General features: G+C 41.5%; 1 protein-coding gene across 1 annotated transcript in view; it reads right to left on the bottom strand.

Moving 5' to 3' along the window:
* NFASC (neurofascin) overlaps nucleotides 1–12,214 on the bottom strand; it is a 154,843-nt gene that overhangs the window by 76,181 nt on the left and 66,448 nt on the right. The window contains 6 exon segments of the mRNA XM_044288412.1: nucleotides 1,753–1,937; nucleotides 2,407–2,518; nucleotides 7,986–8,156; nucleotides 8,288–8,410; nucleotides 10,164–10,360; nucleotides 10,982–11,087. Of these exon segments, the coding sequence (XP_044144347.1) occupies nucleotides 1,753–1,937; nucleotides 2,407–2,518; nucleotides 7,986–8,156; nucleotides 8,288–8,410; nucleotides 10,164–10,360; nucleotides 10,982–11,087 (894 nt within the window).

The raw sequence follows: 12,214 nt of genomic DNA, 5'->3' as shown, positions 1-12,214 counted from the left end.
GACAACCCCTTTAATAAACCCCTACGTTGGTCTCTTCATAACTTCAGCGGCTCCACCGCTGATTCAAAATATAAGACAGCTACCTAGCTGTCTTACATTTAGACCTTTTCCTACGCCTAAAAGAGCCATAGAAAATGGTAAATGAGACGGGCCTGCCGATCCGTCCTCTTCCCCGCCCACTTTTTTTAGACTTGGTGTGGGAAAGGAGAAGTCGCACCGCCGCAATCTGCACCTGAAATACAACTAATATAGGCATATTTCAGCTTTATAAATTACCTTACTAAATGTCAAGAAACTTAAAGAGGTTGTCTCATCTCAGTGTAGGTCCTAAATTTGGGAAACACTGCTATCTCCAATGCAGGGCAACCAAAGCGAAGAAGAGCACACCTTGCATGCTCTACGTTCACTTTTATGTTAGTTCCAAAAACAGCCAAGTGTGTGCACTTGGCTATTTTCGGAAGACCAATGGAAGTGGGTGGAGAGACCCCAGCGCATGCACAACCACCTCTCCATTCATCTCTATATGACTGATGGAAATAGCCGAGTCAGTGCTTGGCTATATTTGGGAACTTCCATTGCAATCAATGGAGAGTGGCCATGCTTGTACAGTGCGCCCTACTTTGGCAGGCCGCTTCCACACCTGGCATTGGAGGCATATCTTAGTGGATTCTTATCTATTCAGAATGCATTAAGGGCAAAACTGATCCGTTTTGGACCTCTGGTGCCGGAACTACACAGCTCTCTCTGTGTTGCGTCATTAAAAGAGCTGCTGACTGCAATGCTGCTCTCACTGACGTAAATGGGAGCAGTGCTGTGGTTACCAGCTGTGTCCACTACACAATGGTGAGAGCTGTGTAGTTCCATTGCTGATGCTATTCTGAAACAGCTGATCAGTTGGGGTGCAGCTATTGCTCCTTATCCTTAGGTTAGCTTTATCCCGAGGAAAGGCTATCAATATTCAAATCCTGGAAAACCCCCTTAAGGGTCCATTCACACGTCCGCAAAATGGGTCCGCATCCGTTCCGCAATTTTGCGGAACTGGTGCGGACCCATTCATTTTCAATGCGGCCGGAATGTGCTGTCCGCATCTGCATTTGCAGATCCACACTTCTGGATCCGCAAAAAAATAGAACATGTCCTATTCTTGTCTGCAATTGCGGACAAAAAAATGAATTTTTTATGTTAGTGCCGGCGATGAGCGGTCCGCAAAATGCAGAACGTACATTGCCGGTGTCCGTGTTTTGCGGATACGGACGTGTGAATAGACCCTAAGCTTGCAGATTTATATAACGCTATATGTACTATGTACTTAACCACTTCACACACACATTTCACTGAACTGGATATTCATATTCATGTGTATCTTGTAAAGCTAGGCAACCCTGAAACACATTAACAAACAGTAACTTTCTACTCTGTGTTTTCTACTTCTCACCATAACAAATGCTTTGTGAAATGCACCATAAAGGGGGTTTTATGGGACTTAGAAATTGATAAACTAATCTCAGGATAAGCTATCAATAACAGATCTTGACACCTCTGCCGATCAGCTGTATTCAACCATTGACACTGGAGACTATATAGTGGACATGGCCGGAAGAAGGAGGTTCTGTCCACGGTATAGTGGCTGTGCCAGCTTATCGCAGCTCCCATACACGTGAGGATAGGTCATCAATGTCTAAGTCCCTAAAAACCCCTTTAATATGTGGGATTATCTTGCTTAAAAAGTGAATCCATGACTGTGGTTCCTACCCTTCACTCGAACAGTGATAGTGTGCCTTATACTGCCCATCCTGTTAGACGCTTGACAAAAATACTCTCCACTGTCTTCCTCCGACACTCGTGAAATACGAAGAGTTTTGTTGAAGTTCTCAAACTTGAGTTTTTGGCTTGGCAACTCCCCTCCCTTCTTGTACCACATGATTTCTGGAGTTGGTCTTACGAAATAAAATAAAAAATAGATAATATTAATAAGTAAAAATAATTAAAAAAATAAAACCATTCACTCTCCATCTGTAAAGCTGTTCTTACTATAGTATTGATACATGTGTATTGATGCAGTGTTCTGGGAAGGTGGCATATTTTAAAAATGTAATGTGTGTCACATCAATGATGACTGGTACTAATTTTTATATGTATGACATATATGACAGATTTAAAAATATGCAGTGGTAAATTGTAAAGCCACATTTTTTGGCACAAAATACCCCTGTGCATAACTGCACAGGCATACAGTAATTGCGGTTAATTAATTACTTAGTTGCATTAAGTCTTCCAGATGCAATGTGTGTATTACAAAGAATTATGCACAATAATCTCTAGATTCTAGAAATTCTAGATGAGGAAGAAGTGGACAGGGACACCAAATATACAGGATATGATAATCATCACCATTACAGTACTTACACTCCAGAGGCAATGCATTCAAGCAGGAGATCTTCATCCCGTAACACCAGCTTAGTGCTAGAAGTGCCCGTAGGCAGCAAGAACGTTGGAGTTCTCTCTGATACTCCACGGGCTAATCGGAAGAAATGACCATGGTCAAGTAAGTTGTAGCATATGCATATAACGTGACCATTATACAAAAGTAAGGCTAATCTCTACTAACACTACTTTATCTAAAGTAGCACTTTCAAGATGTCCCAAAACGTAAACTTCCTATCCACTGCTGCATATTTCTGTTTTAACTCATTACCAAGAAATAATCCCTATCAATTTCTAGGCAGATAAAGAACCAGGACTACAAAGGTATCCGTGTTATGTGATCCATATGTCCAAAGCAAATGTTTATCCCTCTATTTTACTTGAATAAACTGCTGCTTTAGTTCATGTCCCACTGGAAATCAACCGTTTTAGTCTCTGGAGATGTTCATTCTGCTACTGGAGGCACCTGCTGTCCGTTTAAGGATCTATTTACAGGCCTCAAGGGACTTCCTGTGGGTCTGGAGAATAGAGTTAGTCAATTACTTGTTAATTAGAGAGAAACCATAAGCAGTTTTATTATATGAACATCTCATGCCTGCGCCTCAGTGTTCATCACTTCATCCACTTGTCTTCCGAGGCCACTAATATGTATTAGATCCAGTGATAGCTTTATAATTAAATGGAAAGAAGACAGAAACTAAAAGACTACAAATGGGGCAATAAAATCTATAAAACACATACACAAACTTCTTGTTATAAAAAAAATATACTGTAAATTACAACCAAAATAATGTGTTTGCACATACAACATTTTCAGTATTAGATATATTTGGGGTTTCTTTATCATATGTTTTCCTACCAATGCAGTGAATTTCTTTTTTTCCATTTTACAAGACTGTACAAATTAAACTTGAGCTTGAACTCACATTTTTTTGCAGTGTAAGGAAGCACAGTAGTGCTTATAGTTATCATATGACAAACTAGACTAAATGTATTAGAAAAAGCATTATAATAGCAATGCTTGGCATTGCTTGCTTGACAAGACTGGATTTGGTTTAATGCCATACCCAAGTACAACAATCTGAGACAGACTAGTTGGCAACAACATGACATCATTTAAAGGAAAGTCAGAAAATTACCTAATATTTAATCCAAGCGGGTCACCTACGACCAAATAAACGCCACTTTTGTGACATATATCTGGCGCAGATTCTGTCGCACACCATGGTGCGGCAGAATCTGCAACTTCTTACCTACTCATGCCAGGTCTAAAAAATTGGTAGTGGTGTGGGCAGGGAAGGGCACAGGCTGGTTTATGCGTAGAAAATGGTCTAAATGTAAGACAGCAAGAAAGCTGTCCTAAATTTAGAATCGGTGCTGGATGTGCCGAAGTTATGTAGAGGCGCAGGCCTCTACATTACTTTGGCGCATCCACATGCACCTGTACATAACTTCGGCGATCCACCGCCAGCTATAGGGATTATTAAGACCGGTGTCTAAAACGCAGATCTTAATAAATATGCCCCCAAGTTTTTGCATTAAACATATGTTTTTAAAAATGTTGGTGTTATATATATTTTAACTTTCCATATACCTATATCTTGCAGTTTCACTCTGGCCACTAAGCCTCATAGTAGGCTGACACTTCCTGTTCTGTAGAGATCACATCACTATTAGAAGCCTGAAGGCAAATAGCAAAGTTGACCACTGACAATAGGTAATGATTAGAGCTCACATCATCTCCCAACCTGCACAATGATTTCTGCACAGGTCACTAAGCATGCCTCGAGCACTCTCCCATAGAAGTCAATGATCCCCCCCAGTCTGTGAGTACCTACGGACCATGTGGCTGCTGTGAAGCAAACAGCTATGGTTTACTACTTTTGTCTCAGAGAAAACATACGATAGTTTAAAAAACAAGTGGAGAACAGAAGAAGAGTCACAGGGGTAGCTTTCCTATTTATGCACAGGAAAACACGTCAGTCAAGTCAAGCCCGATGGGGAGAAGTGAGCAAGGAACCGGTCCATGACTCTGCTCCCCGTTCCTAGTTCAAGGAGCATGCAGCTCCTGATAGGTTCCCTTTAAAGGGGTAATACAGCACAATAAAATAGCTTGAGCATAGCCTGCAAATGGTTAAAAAAAATTGGGAAATCATACCTTGCCGATTGCTGACATTGCTGTTCTGTGCGGCACTTCCTGCTCCAATTTTCAAAACGGCAGGACATAGCTGGGCTTGGCGCTCAGCCAGTCAGTGGCTAAGGCAGGTCATTGCTGCAGCCGGTGATTGGTTAGGCAGCATTCACAGCCATTTCCTGCCATGTAGAAAAAAGAAGCCAGAAATGGAACGCAAGAGGGGTACTGTTGGACCTGCAGAGTCAGGGATCAGCTAGGTGAGTATAAACATATTTTTTTTTACCCATTTGCAAGCCATGCTCAAGTTTTTTTATTTTGCAGGAATACCCCATTAAACAGGTAGATGTCCACTCCAAGGTTAAGGCAACACCTGAAGCTACACCCGAACTGCTGATCCACAAGAGTGCTGAGTGTCGGTGTCCTGGGACTAGGCCATCACTATCCAAAGTCCAGACAACCCCTTTGATACCATGCTTTTGTTAGGAATATCATTATCTGTGCAAGCACTGGTTAGCATCACAATGTGCACACATCATGATTTTGGTACATATTTCAAAGCAAGCCAAATTCTAGATTTACTGCATGTAGGTCTATGTTGGCTAAAACTATGTTGACTGTATAAAGAACCAAAAGAACCTGCTGCCTAAAATTGCAATGGTCAATATGCAAAGGCCAAAAGGCAAAAGTGCAAAGCTAGCTTTGGTTACAAACACACAAAAAGCAACAGCAAGACAGGGAAGAAACAAGGAAAAGACACCGGATAAGTCAAGTGCATGCTGCCAATAGTAAAACAATGGGATATATCTAAAGGTAAAAATAAAAAATTCCCGGTAATCTATAATACATATAGTGATTGAGGTCTATACAATCCAGAAATATTCTGTTGACTAGTTACAGAATTGTAATTACTACTCTTAAAAAAGTTCACATTTTGCTATTATTATTTAGTTTTTCTATTAAATCCACTTCTTAGAGGCAAGCATACTTTTCTGTTTCAGTCTCTTTACAAAGATTACTTGTGGTAATATGGTGCGATTCAGCCGGTGCTGGGGAATCTGAACATGCTTTTATAAATTGATAAAAAAAGATGCACGTGTGCTTCAAATGGCTTCCAGGTCATATTACTGGGCATGAAAAGGGTCAAGTTCTTCATCTTTAGGACTTGTTATAAATATAGTGAGAGTGGTTAGCTAGTAGGTGAGGTAGGAGGGAGGTCTGGAGACCCCAAGGACTCACCATGGTACATAATAGTGAGGTTCACTGTGGAATGTACTGCAGAGTCATTACGGGAATTCTCTGTAATAAACAAGATAGGGTGAGAGCCCCAGGGCAATATACATTGGAGCAGTCAATAAGACAAGAGAATCCGTTGTGGAGGGTGAAGATGAAGAAGACCACTCAAAATGCAAATGTTGGGAATGAGGTGGGACACAAAAGTGCTGGAAGCATGCAGCTCAGGAAGACGTACTCAACACTGATGGGATGCAAAATGGAGAAAGTACATAAAGAAATGTAAAGATGAAACATTCACGTAAGGGCTCAGGCACACGACTGTATGTATGTTGCGGTCTGCAAAAAACAGATCCACAAAAAATACGGATGACGTCCGTGTGCATTCCGTATTTTGTGGAACGGAACAGCTGGTCCCTAATAGAACAGTCCTATCCTTGTCTGTAATGTGGACAATAATAGGACATGTTCTATTTTTTTTGCGGAATGGAAATACGGACATACCAAAACGGAATGCACATGGAGTACCTTCCGTTTTTTTTGCGGACCCATTGAAATGAATGGCTCCGCATACCGTCCGCAGAAAAAATGGAACGGACACAGAAAGAAAATACGTTTGTGTGCATGAGCCCTAATGCAGCAGATTGTCAACTGCGAAAGAATAAATTTGCTGGATTCTGAACATATTATGCTTCCGCTTAATGTAACAAGCGAGCATCACTAGGCAAAGATGTGTCACCAGGCTGGATATAGCGAGGGTAGGAAGAGAGAACTTTTTTCCTTAGTGTTAGCCTCCTAGTGCCAACAGCCTATACTAATGATTTTCTGAGTCTGCCAGTGAAAATCACCAGAAAGAGGTTTCTACACCAACAATGAAGGGGGCTGTAAGATCAGCGAGTCTATGGAAATCTTTGCCATGGGAGGTGGTGACGGTGAACTCAGTAAAAGAGTTCAAAAGAGGCCTGGATGTCTCTCTATAGTGTAAACATATCACAGGTTATAGTTTTTGGATGACTGGAGAAGGGTGTCATTTGTTCCAGAGATTGCTAGATATGGAGTCAGGATGGATATGTTCCCTAAGATGAAGAAAGCTGGTTCTACCTCATGGGGCCTTCCTCTGGATGAAAACTGAAGGACAATGGACTGATGGGCTTATGTATTTTTCAGCCTTAGAAACTGTTATGGTTCTGATCTACAACTTCATAGAAAGCCGATAGGTGCCTAATTTAGCACTGATAGCCTGGAAGTGGTGTTTGTATGGTGTGATAATTCCCTCCAATACAAAGCTCAAGGGTATCATAACTCGTCAATCAATAAATGATGTTGTTATGGGCCAGAAGTCAAGACCTCAAGACTCGCAGGGGGCTTCTATCTGAGAAATCTAAGAAGTGCACGCAGGCACAAGCCATGTTCATCCATATACTGTGCAGAGAAACATAATGACCTAATCACAAATGAGTAATGGTTTGTGTTGCTCTAAAGTTAAGAAAGAGAAACAGACAATGAATGAAGGGTAACTGTAAGAGGGGTTATTGTGGTGGGTACAGTAAAATGACATCACAATAATAGCAAAGCATACAGTGATAGCAACATCAAGCAAATGCAAGACAAGTCCAAACAAATTGCATCAGGAGGCATAAAGGAACTGCGGGCGCCATAGCCATGTGTTACAGCAATTCAAGCAAACGTCAGGCTGGGCAGAAGAAGCAGCAGGCAATTATTCTGCAGATTCGCTCCTCCTGTAGTGTTACTATCACAAACCTATGTAAAGCCAATTACGGTACAGTCTGATTTTCCTTCAATCACTAGTGGATTAGAGATCCTACACTGAATAAAGAATTATTTTAGTAATTTTCTTACAGACCACTTCATATGGTGCTCAGGAAGTTACAGTTTTGTTCTGTATTCGCTTTGTATTTGTACCATATGTAAAGAGAAAACTGAACATTTTTTTGTGTTGTTTCTCTAAAAGTTCTATCTATATGGTACACGTATGGAGGTTTCTCACAGATTGATTTGCTGGTCCTTTTTATTTTAATCTTCTCAGTACATATTACAACTGTACAGAGACAACTCATAGGGCTGCAATAAGTGCACTTTAACTATGTAAAACCCTATGATGGTGTTATCGCAAGCTATATGGACAGTGAAAGCGGAAACATAGGACATTTCCTACAATGAATGTGGGCCCACTTACTGGTCACGACTTTGAGAGTGTAGGCGTTCTTCTGCTGGATAGTGTGTGTGAAATGGGAGCGAGCGTTGCAGCTGTAATCTGTCTGTGCGTCTTCACGCAGGACATTAGAGAAGTATAGATCCCCATTCAAACCCTGAGACACTCGTCTATTCTGTGCAATCGGCTCCATTGCTGCAAGAACAAATAAGGGGAAAGGGACAATCTCTTATGTGAAAGAATAGTTATTCAAATGTATAAACTATATATAGTGAGATAATATATTCTATGCAGATCACACTAGCACGGCATTATCTCTCACTTACAGCTGCTCATCCAGAATATGACTGGAGGGGGAAGACTGGGTGGGGGGTTGCACTGAAGAATGAGGGAAGCGCCCTCATTTATGACAACTGGGTCCAGGTTTTCCTTTGGCCACAGTGGGGATCCTGTACAATTAAAACAGAAATTGAGAAAAACTGCATAGCTTTTCCAGGATCTCTGACATACAATGCAATATTACAGAATTAAAATAAATTAAGATTAGGATTTCTTAGCACTTCCTGACAACACATCACTTATTGATAACTATCTAACAAGGAAAATTCTTTGGAATGAGGGTGCACCTAAAATCTACACTAAATTACAGTACAATACAACTGGATGGGGTTTGGAAAATGCTGTGGATTTCAAAAACCGCTACCTCTTAATTATATTGTGGATTTTTGGGGTGAAATCTGTGGTAAAGTTACTGTACAATTTGCGTTTGTGGAATCTCAGCGAGACCCTCTCTGATCCAGGAGCAGCAGGAGGTATAAAGTAATATTACTGTCCTCACATCCTTAGATAAGGACTTGTCTATACAGATTAAAACTCAGGGGACTATTGTTTCTCCTCGAAGAGACACAGTGGTGCATGAAGACTTATCATTCAGGCAATGGTCTGTGGTAAAAGTATGCAAGTCAACTCCTAACCCAACCAAAGCAGAGACTGGTAGGGAAAGAACCTGGTTTCTCTGGTTTTAATGGTAGGGGCTAATTTTTTATCATTTTTCCCATGGAGCAATGCCTGAAAAATAATTCTCCATACACCACAGTCTCTTCAAGGATATACCGTACCCCACTCCCCCAGGCTGCATCTAAGGCATCTCATCCAGCCAACTTGTACCCTGCTCTGTACTAATGAAAGACAAGAACCCCAAAACACTGTGCACACATGTCTCTGATTTTGCTGGTATGAGCTAATTTGAACATATTATAATAGACAAGATAAGCCACAAAGATGACATTAGATGCTTCAATGCCTTCAGTGCCCATTACATTGATGTCGACAGATCAAACTATTTTAATTAACATCTTAACAAAAAGATAAGTGCATCAATAGGCTGAGCAGTCCCATAGATTTTAATGGGTAAGCACAACGCCAGCTTCACTAATATAGGGAAATACTGTATCTGAATGACTCTTGTCCTAGTAGAACCTCCTTTCTAGGAACTGATGGGAACCATAGAACCCTGCCAATATCTTCTCTCCGTGACCAGACCTGCAAAGGGAAGCATACTTAGGCTATATTCACAGGAGCAGTATTTGTCCAGCTGATTCTCTGCATATTTGCCAGATTGTGGACGGATCTCTGCCAGTCTCCATTATAGTTAATGGGGCCACATGGCAATCATGTAGATTCCGGCAATGCCGGATGCAGAGAGATCCAGCAGGCTGTTCCCGAACACCAGTGTGAAAGTAGCCTAACCTGCTACCCCCCACTAGGTTCTGGCTTGCTTCCTCCCACGCTACTGCTGCAGCAGTCGGCTACCCGCATTTCAACATTCAGTTTGACGGCGGCTGCAGCCAATCATTGGCCGCAGCAGTGAAGCAACCTCCCCATTGTGTCACGTGATCCATTGACATGAAGCATAGGGCCTGCCCAAAAAGCTCTTAACATGAACAGACTTTCCCGCACCGACGTCCACTGTTAAAAATACACATTTTATTCCAAACTTAGTACAGAAACCGGAGCCACTGTGAGGTTTATATGTTTCAACAGCTGGTCTTAATCATAATGTTACCATTAAGACCAGGTGTCAAAACGCGTAAACCTCACAGTGGCTCCGGTTTCTGTACTTTTAATAAAATATGGATTTTTAACAGTGGACATTGGTGCGGGAAAGTCTGTTCATATTATAAGTCCAACCTGGGCACTTACTTGATACTTGCAGTAAAATCTTGTTTGAAAGGGCTGTTCCATGCCGATTGCGAGCAAAGCACTGATATTCTCCTTCGTAGTCCTCAGGCCGACCACCCCCATATATGTCTATGACAAGGGTCCCAGAACGCCTGCGGAATGAGACTTTTGGGTCTTTGGCTACGTTATAAAATTTCCCGTTTCGTGTCCAGCTAAATCTACAATAAAACCACAATAATAAAATAGCAAAATATTTGATATAACACACAGACAGGTAAGGCTACTTTCACACTTGCGTTCGGAGCGGATCCGTCTGGTATTTGTACAGACGGATCCGCTCCTATAATGCAAACGATGGAATCCGTCTGCATTATATTTTACTAAAAAAGTCTAAGTACAATTTGCATTCAGACGGATCCGTTTTGACTTTACATTGAAAGTCAATGGGGAGCAGATCCGTTTAAAAAATGCACCATATTGTGTCACCTTCGAACGGATCCGCCCCCATTGACTTCCATTGTAACTCTGGACGGATCCATTTGCCTCTGCACGGCCAGGCGGACACACGAACGCTGCAAGCAGCGTTCGGCTGTCCGCCTGCTGAGCGGAGCGGAGGACAGACGCTGCCAGTCTGATGCATTCTGAGAGGATCCGCATCCACTCAGAATGCATTAGGGCAGTACGGATGCGCTCAGGGCCGCTTGTGAGAGTCTTCTAACGGAACTCACAAGCGGAGCCCCGAACGCAAGTGTGAAAGTAGCCTAAGTAACAGCATAGGAATGTCAGATTTTAGCAGACAGTATGTCGTTCTGGTTTTAAACATAAAGTAGTTTACTTACGTTGGATATGGGTTTCCTGTAGCCTCACATTCTATCATGATATTATCACGTGGGTCAACAATATAATTCTTTTCCGATTCCTTGATGATGGTTGGGGGCTGATACACTACAGAAAGGAGAAAAGAGAAAGCATTAGTCTTCTGCGCCATAGTTTAGAGAGGAATGACAGCACTTATTGAGAAGGTAGTTACCTAAAGGACAAATACAACCAGTGAAAAATAACTTTCTTCTAGACATATCCCAGCAGCCAGTTAGCATATTCATCTAGAAATCTGCAGATGGCATTAGGTTTTTTGGGACATTTTCTACTAAGTTCTATTAACTTCTAGAGGATTCTAGACTGTCTTAACTGATCCGAACCTGTCCAGTAATTTGTGCTCCTCTGCTCTACGGATGCATTAAAAACTCTTATTTAAAGGGGTTGGCCAACCCTTTACAAGTGATTGCCTCTCCTAAAGATAGGCCATGACTAGCTGATCGTCAGGGGTCTGACGCCCAATTCCCCTGCCAATGTGCAGTTCTGCAGTAGCTCTATCCATTGTATAGTGGGCATAACTTTACTGCAGCACTGCTCCCATTGAAGTGAATTGCAGAAAGTACAGCTGTGTAGTACCAGTGTCAGAGCTACTGTACAACAGCTGTCAATATTAGGTTTTAAAATTGAATGTTGTTAGTGTGAAGCGCTCACTGCCTTCTCAGTGTGGAATAGGTGCTCTAGTCTACACTGATCACCCTTTCAGAAGGAACAAATTGACAAAATGAGTAAAATAAGACTGGCACTCAAATATATGTGTACCATATGGAACAATAACAGTTTATTGAATATGTAATCCATAAGAATAGTCTCAATAAAAGATATAAAATACAAATAAAATAGTATAAAACACTACAAGACTCTAAATGGATCCAAAAGATAAGTCACACAGAGGCTTCAGTGATTCATGCCTATGGCGATAGATACAAACATAATACTGGATAACAGTAATAGTATGCCTAAAAAGGGGGGCTATGAGGGAGAGTATAGATCACGATAAATCTCTCTTAAACCGCATATAAAGTCCCTTGATTGGCTGTAGAGAAAGGGAAATCCAAATAGTGTGATGGAAAGATCCCCCTCTAGATTCTGGGGGTGCCGTTTTCACAAAGATGAAAGGTCTTGAGAAAACATCACCGGTAAGACGCCAAGTTCCTTATAATATAACATCAGCATTGGAATTTACAACTATCTCTACC

The sequence above is a fragment of the Bufo gargarizans genome, chromosome 3 (genome assembly GCF_014858855.1).
Source record: "Bufo gargarizans isolate SCDJY-AF-19 chromosome 3, ASM1485885v1, whole genome shotgun sequence".
Lineage (NCBI taxonomy): Eukaryota > Metazoa > Chordata > Amphibia > Anura > Bufonidae > Bufo > Bufo gargarizans.
The sequence above is the reverse complement of the archived record's forward strand: the minus strand, read 5'-3'. Positions and strand labels throughout refer to the sequence as shown.